At 35.1% G+C, this 12,075-nt stretch overlaps 1 protein-coding gene across 5 annotated transcripts in view; it reads right to left on the reverse strand.

The window, feature by feature from the left end:
- The window catches only part of SNX16 (sorting nexin 16), a 28,455-nt gene that overhangs the window by 8,334 nt on the left and 8,046 nt on the right, over positions 1-12,075 (reverse strand). For 4 of the 5 annotated variants that reach the window (XM_074883709.1, XM_074883672.1, XM_074883681.1 and 1 more), the window contains exons 3-6: positions 11,052-11,138; positions 10,845-10,877; positions 6,497-6,645; positions 771-840 (exon numbers count right to left, since the gene is read on the reverse strand). In XM_074883709.1, coding sequence (XP_074739810.1) covers positions 771-840; positions 6,497-6,645; positions 10,845-10,877; positions 11,052-11,138 — 339 coding nt within the window. The remainder of the gene's footprint in view (positions 1-770; positions 841-6,496; positions 6,646-10,844; positions 10,878-11,051; positions 11,139-12,075) is intronic. The other variant, XM_074883700.1, reaches the window with a different exon arrangement.

Consider the following 12,075-nt stretch of genomic DNA (forward strand, 5'->3'; position numbering starts at 1 on the left):
ACGACACAAAAAGCAAACCAAATGCTTCAGATGTACATAGTAATGTAACAAGAGTCAAGGCACTCCCACTTACATGCAAAACAAGATGGTAAATATAAATTCAGTTGAAAGAGTATCACTTAAGATTCATAATTTCTACAGCATTAACAACATATGTGCAATTCCAAATCACATTGTTATTCTAGAAAGCAAGCAAACTAAGACAACCTGTTCTAGACAGACTCTGTATAGCTCTGCATGCTAGTGAAACATACTTCTAGTAAAACAGGCTGCAGCATACAGTGTTATTTGTTCAGTGTACTCATATGCACATTGAAAGGCTGCTGTTTTACAACACTAAACACTGCTCAGCTATCTGTGAGAACACTGTTTTTGTTGGTCAGAATTAATCCTTTCATTACATTTCATAGAAAGAACATTTACTGCAAGACGTGAAGTCTAACGTGTATGCATTGTGACAATGTGTTGAATGTAAACCTACAAAAACTCTCCTTATATTCAGCAGCTGGCTTAAAAAAATTTCATCCACTGGTCATAAAAGGTAAGATGGAGGAGATTTTATCTTGGGACAGGGATCAAGCACAGCAGTCAATAATTATCAGTGTGCACCAACAATCAGACTGTGTCAGTTTTAGAAATACAACCATTTGCAAGTTTTTGTGAAAGAACAGAAATAAAAATGTTTCATTCCATACCGTTCAAGTAGATTTTACAATATACTAACAACTACTGCCTTTTGCATTCTCTTTATCATACTACATAGCACTTACCCTGCTCTCTTCTAGACTGTCAAAAGGACCTGGAGGATCATCCAGACAAAGAAATTCTCTCACTGCAAGGCTTTACCAAATAAAAGAGAGTGAATTACTTAATGTACAAAAAAAGCAACAATACTCAAATAAGATGATATAAAGGCAGTATTTCTTCACGGGACACAAGCATCTATCTTCAGATTTACTCCGAACTATTCAAAATAATGTTAACCTATTAAATCTCAGTTGTGTTAACCAGGGAGAGTATTTAAAACATGACTTAAGTTGCACAAGTACAGTTAAAGAGTTTTCAAACAGAGAGTAAGTCAATTTAGAACATGATTTTTCAAATCTTCAGTGAATTTGTTGCTACATGACAACTGACAAGCAAGTTATCCTTGTGGAGGTTTGAAAAATTCTCCTAGTGAAAAATAAGTATTAAAAGATGCATGAAAAAGTATGCTGCTAAAATCGGTACACAGATCCCTTCAGGAAGTATCAGTGGAACTAGGCATGGGTACTGAAACACACTTACCTGTCTCCATTTTGCTAAGATCATAATCCATTGACATATACACAGTATATAATTTATGCATATACAAAGTACAGAATTTTTTATATATATATATAAAAGAATAAGTTATAAAAAAAATAAGAGGCAAGGTTAATGTGCCATGGATATACTACATAGCATCCCTAAACGCACATTTCAAACTAATGCATTCAACTTAAAATTCTGTAAAATTGTGTAACGCTTGTCATCCTCCTCTATGCATTGTTTTGCAAAGGCCAGAAGAAGAAAGTACGTGCAATCCTGTGGTTTACTATAAAGTATTTTGAGCATCTTGCTCATTCTATCTTCCAAGTTTAGATTACTTTTCACAGAACTCTTCAACATCTCCTAACAGGTCCTTTTACCCACCTTTCCTGCTCTGTTGCATTCAATGGTCTACAACTTCCAACCAGAACATTGTATTCACAAGTAATTAGCAAGTAGTAACATATTAGCAATTCTGTGCTTGCACTCAGTACTACAAATCTGTAAATCATCTCCCACTGCAATGAACGCACAAAAATGGAAAATGTGAATCCAAACTAATTCCCCATCTCTTCCTCCCACCTAAGTCCAGTAGGAAGGTAAGGGCAAAAGGAGGTATTTTTCTAACTTCTCTCATTCTCTGCATTTGAGGCAGATGCAAATTTCTAACACAAGGAAACTTCTTTTACCCAACTACTAATCTAATCAAACAGCTTCAGATTTAGCAAGCAAAATGGGGAGAGAAGTTTTTTTAAGCAAACACTAATTATTAATTATGCCACAAGTTTTAGTTTTAGAAAGGCTCTTAAGAATATTTATCTAAAATACACTGAACTTTTATTTTGTTGCTGAATTTTTGTAAGCCTGTTTTCAAGTGCTAATTGCATATGTGAAGATACAGGTGGCTTTTTTTGGCCAATGGTTGGTGAGAATTCACTTTCACCTCATGAGCCTTTAGAGCAACCTGAAAAGATTTCTCCTATCATGATCATTCCTTTCCCCACTGAATCTATGTGACAAACGTGCTAAAACCTTCCTTTTTCAAGCCCTCTCCACTGGTTTACATTCAACAACCCATGACCTGTGCAAGACATAGCCTAAACCTGTACAGCTTCTCCCATGTACTCAAAGAAATAAAAAAATTTTTCTGCTACTTGAACCAAGAGTATCACTCCAATTAGCACAAAAAATGATAGATAGTAACAAGTCATTAAATTATTAGAAAACATAACCTCAAATCAAAAATAGGCATATAAAGTATGTTTTCAAGGAGAAGAGCAGGATTGTTTTTTTCCTCTCCAAATAGTTTAATCTGTTTGAAGTGACCTTTCTCCAACATGATGCTCAAGTCTACTTTTTAATGGTTGAATTGTTCTTTTCATACTTGTACTGAATGAACTTACATATGCCTAATGCAGAAGAATTCATTACGTGGAAATACTTCTGCTCAACATTTTTCTTCAATAGCTTCATCCTTATTCACATAGCTTAGTTCAAACATTTTAAAAGTATTTAATTTCTACATTTTGCTAGTAATTTTCTTGTGTTAAAAGGTAACATTCAAATAGCATAACATGCAGTAATGCTTGTGAATGAAAAAGGAAATATCCAGAAAAATAAATGTGCAAAAATATCCAATCTACATATAACATCTGCTTACATCAGGTCAAACCCATTTTTCCTGTTCTCCTTACAGCTGTTGGCAGAAAACTGTGTCTTTTCCTATAAATTCTGGAAACTGAAAGCTTTAGTTTAATTATTTTTACATAAGGAAGGCACAGAACTTAAAGCCACAGGTCACTGAAAACATTGTTTAACTAAAATACTCATCTGATGGCACAAACATTCATTTGCAGCCTAGCTTCACTCTGAGAGTCTGCTCTCCCCTCCATGTGCTACATCTCTTCCTTTCATTTAACAAATAGGAGAAAATTCTGCCTTAAAAGTATTATTGAAATCTACATCATGTAACAGAGATTGCCGTACATGGCTTCTTTGCTCCTATGTTAGCTGACACCCTTCTCAAGAGAGGCAGCAATGCCAGTGTACAGCAGCATTAAGGAGGGCAGCAAGGGGCCATGCGGTACCTGGGATCTCCCGACAAGACTCAACCACTGACTGAGTTCCTCCCTTTCAAGCTGCTTCTTATACAGAGTGGAGGCAGAGGGGAGCTGTGTCATCTGTATGAAGCCAGATGACACTTCTGTTTAGCAGGTTAAACTTCTTTCTCCCACTTCATTGGTCGTATGAAATTTTCTTGAACACATTAAACTCTGTGGATGCATTTCAATTTGTTTTTTTCACTGAATCTTCAATACACGGCAAAAGATGAGAAGAAATCCATAAAAAGCAGAGTCTAAATTTAGTCACCTGCATACCATCCTACAATTTATCTTTAAACTACTTTGTTAATTTAGCTTTATTAAAAAATAAATTGGTATACCAAGTGAGGTCTCCTATCCCTGAAAGGTGAATTTCCCACTGTCAATATGTCTCAATAATACAGTGCATAAAGAGAAACATAAGAGACTCCTCTACAAAGAGAAATGGCTCATTTGGTTTTAGTGTGACCCAAGCAGTCTGGTGTATTTGCAAAACTGTAGAAGTGGTGAGCTTTTAAGGAAGAAGCAGGGTCAGATGCTCACCACTGCTCATGTAAGGTGCAAATATTAATTTCCCATTAACAGTAGCTTTTATTCTCCAATAAGTGGGTAAAAAACCCTAGACAGATCAAATCTTCCTGATTTAATCACTTCCTGAGGAATCCAGATCTTCCATAGATCCAAACAGTAGAACATAAGCCATACCAATAGGTTATAAAGTTTATTAAAAAACCATCATCTTCATGCAGAGCCTAACACAGCCAAGATCAGAGTTTTCGTCAAAAACACATTTCAGGTAACTATCTGTTCATTAACCAAAATACAAACTGATGCCACAAACATTTAAATTCTTTTGTATCTGATGAGCGATGCAGTCTAAAAGTTACATTTTGGGGTTTTTGCCTTAAGTTATGACAAACACTATTTTGTCCAATATGGACCATCATCAAGATACAAACAAGCTAGCTGAAATGCCAAACTAACTGTAACAACATGAAGCCTTCAGATATATTCAAGCAGAGTAAAAGTCCATCCAGCTCTCTAGTCTGTCTCCAGCAGCATAACTCAAGTGGCATTTAGAGCATAATTCCTTTTTTTTGGGCACACCTATTATTGTGTAATTTAATGATCAGGAAGTTCCTAAACTTCTCAACCACATATTTCACCCACATAATCATGTTTAATAGCCACTGACAGAGAAACTCACAGGTTGATCCCAATTTCTTTTTGAAACCATTTAAGCTTTCTGTCTCTGACATCTCACAACAAAGCTTTGCAACGCAGTGTGACATAGTGAGAGATGACTATGAATCATCCAAAATATTAACATGCTTTACTCACCTTCCCTATCCCCCTGATGATTTCATGTACCCTGTTTAGCCAGCCCTTTCCTAAGACAACAGACTAAAGAGAACAGAACTCTTCTTCCAGCAAAGTTAGTCTGTAGCTTCATCTGTTCTTGCTTGCTTTCTCTGTAGTTCTAGTAGACCCTCTTTTGAAACTGAATGCTGTGTTTTAGCACTGGACTGTGTGGAAGTGCAATTCGGATTCCCAGAGCAATAACATTTTTTTTCCTTTCAAGTTCCTCTTCAACAATTTTTATGTAACTTTTTGACTACTGATGAATACTGAACTGATTCAGAAAGCTGTATCAATACTAATAGTTATTTTCCAGATTGTAAAAAAAACAACTGAGTTTATGATTCTGTGTGTATGTACTCACTGTCATTTTGCACTTCATGACCTGAAAATTAGCATTAGTCACTCAGTGCCCTGCGTTCCTTCTACAATACTTGATGATCTCATTGTTCATTCCCTTTTCCAGGTAATTTCCAGATATTCTGAACATCAGCGTCCATAACTGTGATACAGCATTCCACATGTAATACACCATAAAACTTCCATCAATGCTTTTCCCCTTGCTTTTCAACCATTTTATATGAGCTCGCTCATAACCACTTGTTAGATACATTTCCCTCTTCAAAAGGCATTATTGCTTTTCGAAGTATTATTTTTATTTACCTGCTTGCCATTTTGGATTTTTTATTACAAGAAGTACCAGAAGTCAGACTTACTTACTAATCTCTGGTTTCCAGACTCAACAGTCAAATGCCTTATAAAAATGTGCCAAATGTAATAATAGCCATTCTACTAAAAAGTAAAGTAAGTACGAGCATTATATGGTCTCACACCACAGCTCAGCAATTTTACATTTTAGCTCCTTTAAAATTCTTGAGGGAATGCGGTTTGCACCAGAGAACTTCTTACTATTTGTTTTTAATGAAGTTTCAGATGAAGACAGTTCCTCAGACTCATTCCTCAAAGAATCTCTGGTACAGCAACCTCACAACTTCTTTATTTCTGGTGTTGGAAAAGGTTTTTTACAACTAACTGCTCTATCTCTAGCAACTTCCTTACTAAAATTCTCTTTTGAACTGTATTAAAATGATTTTACATTTCATTTGCCAGAATTAGGTTCTGCTCATCTTCAACCTTTGGAAGAATCTTCCACTTTGTATGAAAGAAGATACTGTCCAAGGAGACTTCGATAGTTTGTTGCTTATACACTACGTTTTTTAGACTCTTCTTGAGCCTTTTTTGATTTGTGGTTTACATTTACTTATGTAAAGCAATCTATAAAGGTACTTCTATTACTATGATGTCATGTAAATTAAAACCCTCTAGTTTAATACGCATTTGAAGAACTAACCGCATAATAGCGTAGGTACTTTCTGTTATGAAAGCCTATGTTTATCTCAATATAAACTAACAATATATCAATTCTGCATTTAGCACACAGAAGTAATGTTTTAGGAGTAAACTTGGGATTAGTCTAACATTTTAAATATTACAGCTTTTAGTTAATAGTTAACCAAGTACAATTCAAAATACTGCAGTTTCCCTTTTTTGCTTTGGTTAAGATGAGATTAATTTAATAGGACACTAAATAATTCACATAATGACCAAATGCTCAACATGAACGTTAATGAAATTCCTTACTATGTTGCTCAAAGATATACTTGTTAGAGTCCTGGAGCCTATATGAGGAGCTTGGACACACACACAAAAAAATCCAAATCCACAAGCGAAGTTTAATCACGTACCAGTTAGCAATATCTTTGTGAGCTACTAGGTTCTGGAGGAATGCTTGTAGTCCCAACTGTCGATCTTCCAAGAAGTCAGGATTATAATTATCCTTGAACCAGCGCTTTGGTGGAAGGGCCAACCGAAAGCCCGGAAACATATCTTTTAGCTGAAATAGAAATCAAAGCCAAAAGAAAACCAAGAAAAGAAGTCTTGATGAAATAACTGAATTTGACACAGGCACTGACTATACTCAGAATTACGGGATCTTTCTGTTTTCTGTTAAGGTCAAGCACAAGGTAAGTCTCAACCATAAGTACAACCCAAATTATAGTATAAATTGTGGACACAGTTCTGTCACTTGCTATGTTGCCTTATGCAATTAAATGATCTCTCAAATTTACCACATAAAAATATGAATGAAAAACTTTGCTTTGTTATTTAATGTCCGAGTCTGCTATTTAATGCCTCCGAGTCAGTAAATACAAGAAAACTGTATGTAAGTAAAAAGTATCAGATGAGTAAGCATTTCAGTGGTGTTTATTCTAAGTACTCAGGAATAATAAGTACTATATAAATAAAATACATAAAAGCCCATTACAGACCTACAACTCTGCAACTCGTTTTTTTTTGGGGGGGGGGGGGGGGGGGGGGGGCGCTAGCAGAATGAATTACAACACATGCATGAGATTCTTGTACACCCAGAATATTAAAATTTCAATATGCATAGATGTGGCTCAAACCCTAGGACTAACATACAAAATTGTATTTTTGAGTTACTTAAATAGTAATGGGGCATACTTAACATCAGAAATACCTAGAATTTTTCTTTTAATTCAGAGATGAAATATACAAGTGAACGGAAGCATAGAATTATATAATGATGGACCTGTCCAATTAATTATTTTTCTAATACATATGAAGATCAAAAAAAAAACTAATGCTTTCATAAAAAACAATTTTTAGATGTCATTTCCTACAAGGGGTGCTTGACACAGAAAAACGTCGAAGAGGATTTACAACCAACAGGAAAAAGCAAACAGGTTTTACAAAACCTAATATTCCTCCAACTGCCACAAGAATTGTTTGATCCTGTCTTCAGAAAAAGATTAAGTCACCTTCTGTCAGGGATGTACTGCATACACCTAATATATTTGTATGAATGTTCACGTGACAGGGATTCCAGAATCTGCCTTGAAATCGGTTTAGCACTCAATGTTTACATAGCCGCAAGGTAATTCTTCAGTGGGTGTTAATCCTTGCGCAACAAAATTCAAGCCTTCTGACAGTAAGTTTTATTTATTTAACTAATCTTTAAGGACTCATGGAAAAAGCTAATGGGGAGCTCTTTAAGCAGATTAAGTTTTAAAACATTAAAACAGATACTATACTTCAGCTAAAATCTCTCTGTACAGTTTAAAGGAAGAACCACATTAGTGGATTGATCACCCTTGCTCATATAAGTACCGTTTCACAGCACAGGAAGGATGCTTTTTCAACATCACAAGTACTGTATATTCAAACAGCCCATGATAACTACTAGTTCCTTATTTATAGAATGGTTTATTGTCAAAGCCTTGCTCTTTATTTCTGCATTTAATTATTTAAGTTTCCTCTTACTGAATTCCATCTTGATATTAAGACTCTTCTTGGTATTTTTATCTTTGGTCATCCATATGCTCCATAACCCCTCTTAAGTTAATAAAATACTGAATAGAACTCAACCCAGAAAAGATAACAAAATGAGTTCCTGTGTTGGTTGTAGAGAGGATCACAGATAACCACTGCTAGGAAAGCTTTTCAACCACACAGATTTCTGCTTAATGGTAATTTCACTTGTCTGGTTAAGTAGATCATGTAATTTATTTCTAAGGAAAGAATATGCCTACCCACAGATTACTTTTGTGAGTGAAGACAGTATGAGAAAGCTAGCTGCCATCGGCAGCCTTAATATTCAACAGCACAGTCCTGGGGCATTCTTTCTTGAACACTCCTCAGACACAGCAGGAAAAACTGTGGGTCAGACAAGTTATGCTGGCTGTGACTACTTGCTTGGATCCAGCATCTTGTCTAGATGTCTCTCACCTACATCATCATGTGACAGATTATGCATGTCACATGAGGCACAGTCTCAGGGAGAAATGGTTAACTTCTTGGTTCTTAAGACTGGCTATTTAATGATTTGCTAAACATCTCTACCAGCATAGTAATAAACTTTACAAAGTTCTTTTTCCACCATTTTTTGGGACCAAAGAGTATTCTTCACCAGTCCACTAGGTGTTCTTAACAAACATTATCTATGCATCTAGTCAAATATCTGTATTTTACCCTTTGTTCCTAGCCCCTCAAATTGTCATGTTCCAACATCCACTAAAATTAATTTTTTTGTTAATATTACAGCAAAAGACAGTATTTCAATCTTGCCTGTACCATTCACTATTTGCTTCCCATAGTTTGCTCTCAAGTAATGGATTTGTTATTTTACAGCCTCCTTCCCTTACTTCTGTCTCTAATGATTTATAGAACTTTACCTATTGCTCTTAGCTCTATGACAGTCCATCTTGCATCTCAGCACTTCTGCCTTAGTCTTTATAAGTCTGTACTACTCTCCTTGCGCTGATCTCTATTTGTATTTTTTTAATGACTTTTCACTTTGAGATTATTATGTGGCTTCTTGTGTACCCATACTGGCAATATCTCATCATTCCTTTACAATGGATTACTTCATCATCATCTTCTATTTGTCTTCTTTCAGTAGGTATGGAGTTTTCATAACCTTTTCACTGCCTGGAAAGTACATAGCTTTGACATTTGAAGAATTTGTTGCTTACACTTGAAAATGGTTCTTTTCAGGTCTTAACCTGCTGCTGCACTTACTTGTTTCGTTCATAAAAGGAGAGTTCATGGTTTTGAGCTTTCAGTCTCATGCATGCAACTTCATGCCTATATTTGCCATTAGAGAGCAAGGAATTGCAAGTGTTGCACCATGCCTTTTGAACCACTGATGCATGCATACAACCATTTACTATTAAGTATTATGCTTTTTATAGTAGAGAAATACCAGCTCCAGGAACTGAAACATACCATAATTCTGAAACTTCTAGAGAATTACAGAATAGTAACATAACAGAAGTTTAGATGTACACCAAAAGATGAAAAAGCTTCAGTCAGTGACACAAAGGAGAACTAAAGTCCTTCTTTTTAAACTGAAATCCTAATACCTATAGATCATGTTAAAGCCAAACATTTTTGTCAAAGATTTAACTGCAAAGACTAAGGACTTCACTTGTAAAATCTAAATATCTATTCTAAAATGAATATCTGTGGCATTTTAATTTTTCGACCTACTGATAACCACACTAAAAGTCAATGCCAGGTCTTGACCTACATCTGTCACAGCTGACCAAAATACAAACTGTTGTATCACTTGACTTCCAAAATTTGAGTCAAAATCTCCAGGACATCATAATCTCAAAATAAGTCAAGCTTTTGCCAATACCAAAGCATTCCTTAATTTAGAACAGACTGAATTAAAAGACAGAAAGAAATTTCTAAACTAATTCACATTCAACAATTTGTATTAGTTCTAGACTGCACTGATGTTTAGAGGTAGCCTAAAAGATATCCAAATAGGTCAAACCAAGAACCCGGAGAAATGTGTAAGTTCAAGTGCATATTCAAGATTTCAGCAAGATTAAGTTCTTAGTTGATTAGGCACACTGATCCAAGGAGAAGAAAAGGTATAAAAAAAAAACCCCTTACTATGGGTAAAAACCAGGAGTGTTAAAACGTTACAAGTTCAAACATGAAAGAACATAACAGCAGAAAATGTGTTAAACTTGCAATGAAAGATTATTCATAGGAGTGGACAGCAGGACAAAGAAAACTGCAATTCTGTTTTTCTACTTTTATGCTTTTATGGAAATAATGCTAAATGGGACAGCCAAATGCTATTTACCAATTAAAAAAACTTGTGCTTTTTAGACAAACATTTTTTGCTTTCAAGTGTTGTAAAAATACTAAGTTGCTGACCCAGAACTCCTATTTACCCGGTGTCTCTGTCTTCAGCTTTAAAGATCTAATAAAATATTTCACAATTAACTTCGAAGACACTGAAAACAACTCAAGACTGATGAACATACAAAGAACTACTTATGTTCATGAGACTTCAGTGTTATCACGAAAAAACCAGTTTGTTGCACTGAAAAGGACCAAATAATTACTGGATCATTCCTGCAAGAGAAATCAGACCCGAGTTCTACTTCCATGCAGGGGATACAACTATTAAAGATTTAATTTCCTTTATCACATACACTAGGAATAAATATAAAGTATGAAGCACATTAACAGCTTCAGATGAAGAAATACCTTCTTTGCACTAGCTGTAGTTATTTCATGTATCTTTGAAAGAAAATGAGGCATCATATGGTTTCCATTCATTAATACAGGATGTGTTTCATATGCAAAAAAAGCAAGAAAAGGAAAAAAGTGACAAAATGTCAGTCACAAAGAAAATGAAACATGAAAGAAGAGCGAGACAAGTTAGTTGAGAATTTACCAGTGTATAATTCTCACCTTGTCATTAAGCCTGGAGAAGTCAGTGTACCGTCTGAAAACCACCCAACTTTCCTCTGGACTTCTTTTTACCAGTATTTTGTATACCTGTGTGGAAAAAATAGGAATATCAGGAAGATGTGCAGAACTTCATGCTACATTGGCTGGAAGGCTGAAATTACCCTTTATTTCTTACTGAAACAAAACTCACAAATAAAAAAATAAGTCCTTAATTGATTTTTTTTTAAAAAAAATTACCAGTACAAAGTATGAATTAATTTCAGAATTTAAGAAAGTAGTTCCTGTAATTCCTAAATACATTTAGCTATTTTCTGTAAGAAAGGGTTTGTGAAACTGCATCCAGATTTCTTCCCCAGGAAAAAATGAGTCTCAGCTATCAAAGAGGTAAGTGAAGTATGTTTTAGTGATCTACTTTAGCCTTTGCTGAATTACAGTTTTACTCGTTAATCCTTGAAACCAATCTGCTTTTAAGATGACTGTAATAATCAGGTACTGAGTATTATATTGTTCTAAAATGTCTCATCTGACTTGCTTCACAGGGAAAAGGGATGCAGGATAAAAATAACATCCTCCTTTGGTTCCATTTGTCTTGAACATTAGGTTTTGTCTTTCCAGGCAAAAATACAACCACTGCCCTAGATAACTGCATCAGAACAACTATACTAGCAATGTAGTGGACCATTTGAATCAGATTTTGCAAGACAACAGCACAACCAGTCTCCTATTTAAAAACAAATGGATAAATAAAATATTTTAAAAAAATAAAACCATTACATTTCAGAAGGACTGGTACTCAAATGCCCGAATACAATGAATCTAACAACACACAACTTCAACTAGAAAATATTAAACGTCTAGGAAACAAGGGTTCTCATATCACAACCTTACTTTCTCCAATGTAAGGAAAAAGAGGCTCTGCAATTGTACTGGGTTACCTTCCCCAGTCTAGGTGTCCTCTGGTTAAAATAAAAAACCCACAAAATACAAGGAAGAAAAACATATTTTTGGAATCATAATGATAAAC

The sequence above is a fragment of the Strix uralensis genome, chromosome 1 (genome assembly GCF_047716275.1).
Source record: "Strix uralensis isolate ZFMK-TIS-50842 chromosome 1, bStrUra1, whole genome shotgun sequence".
Lineage (NCBI taxonomy): Eukaryota > Metazoa > Chordata > Aves > Strigiformes > Strigidae > Strix > Strix uralensis.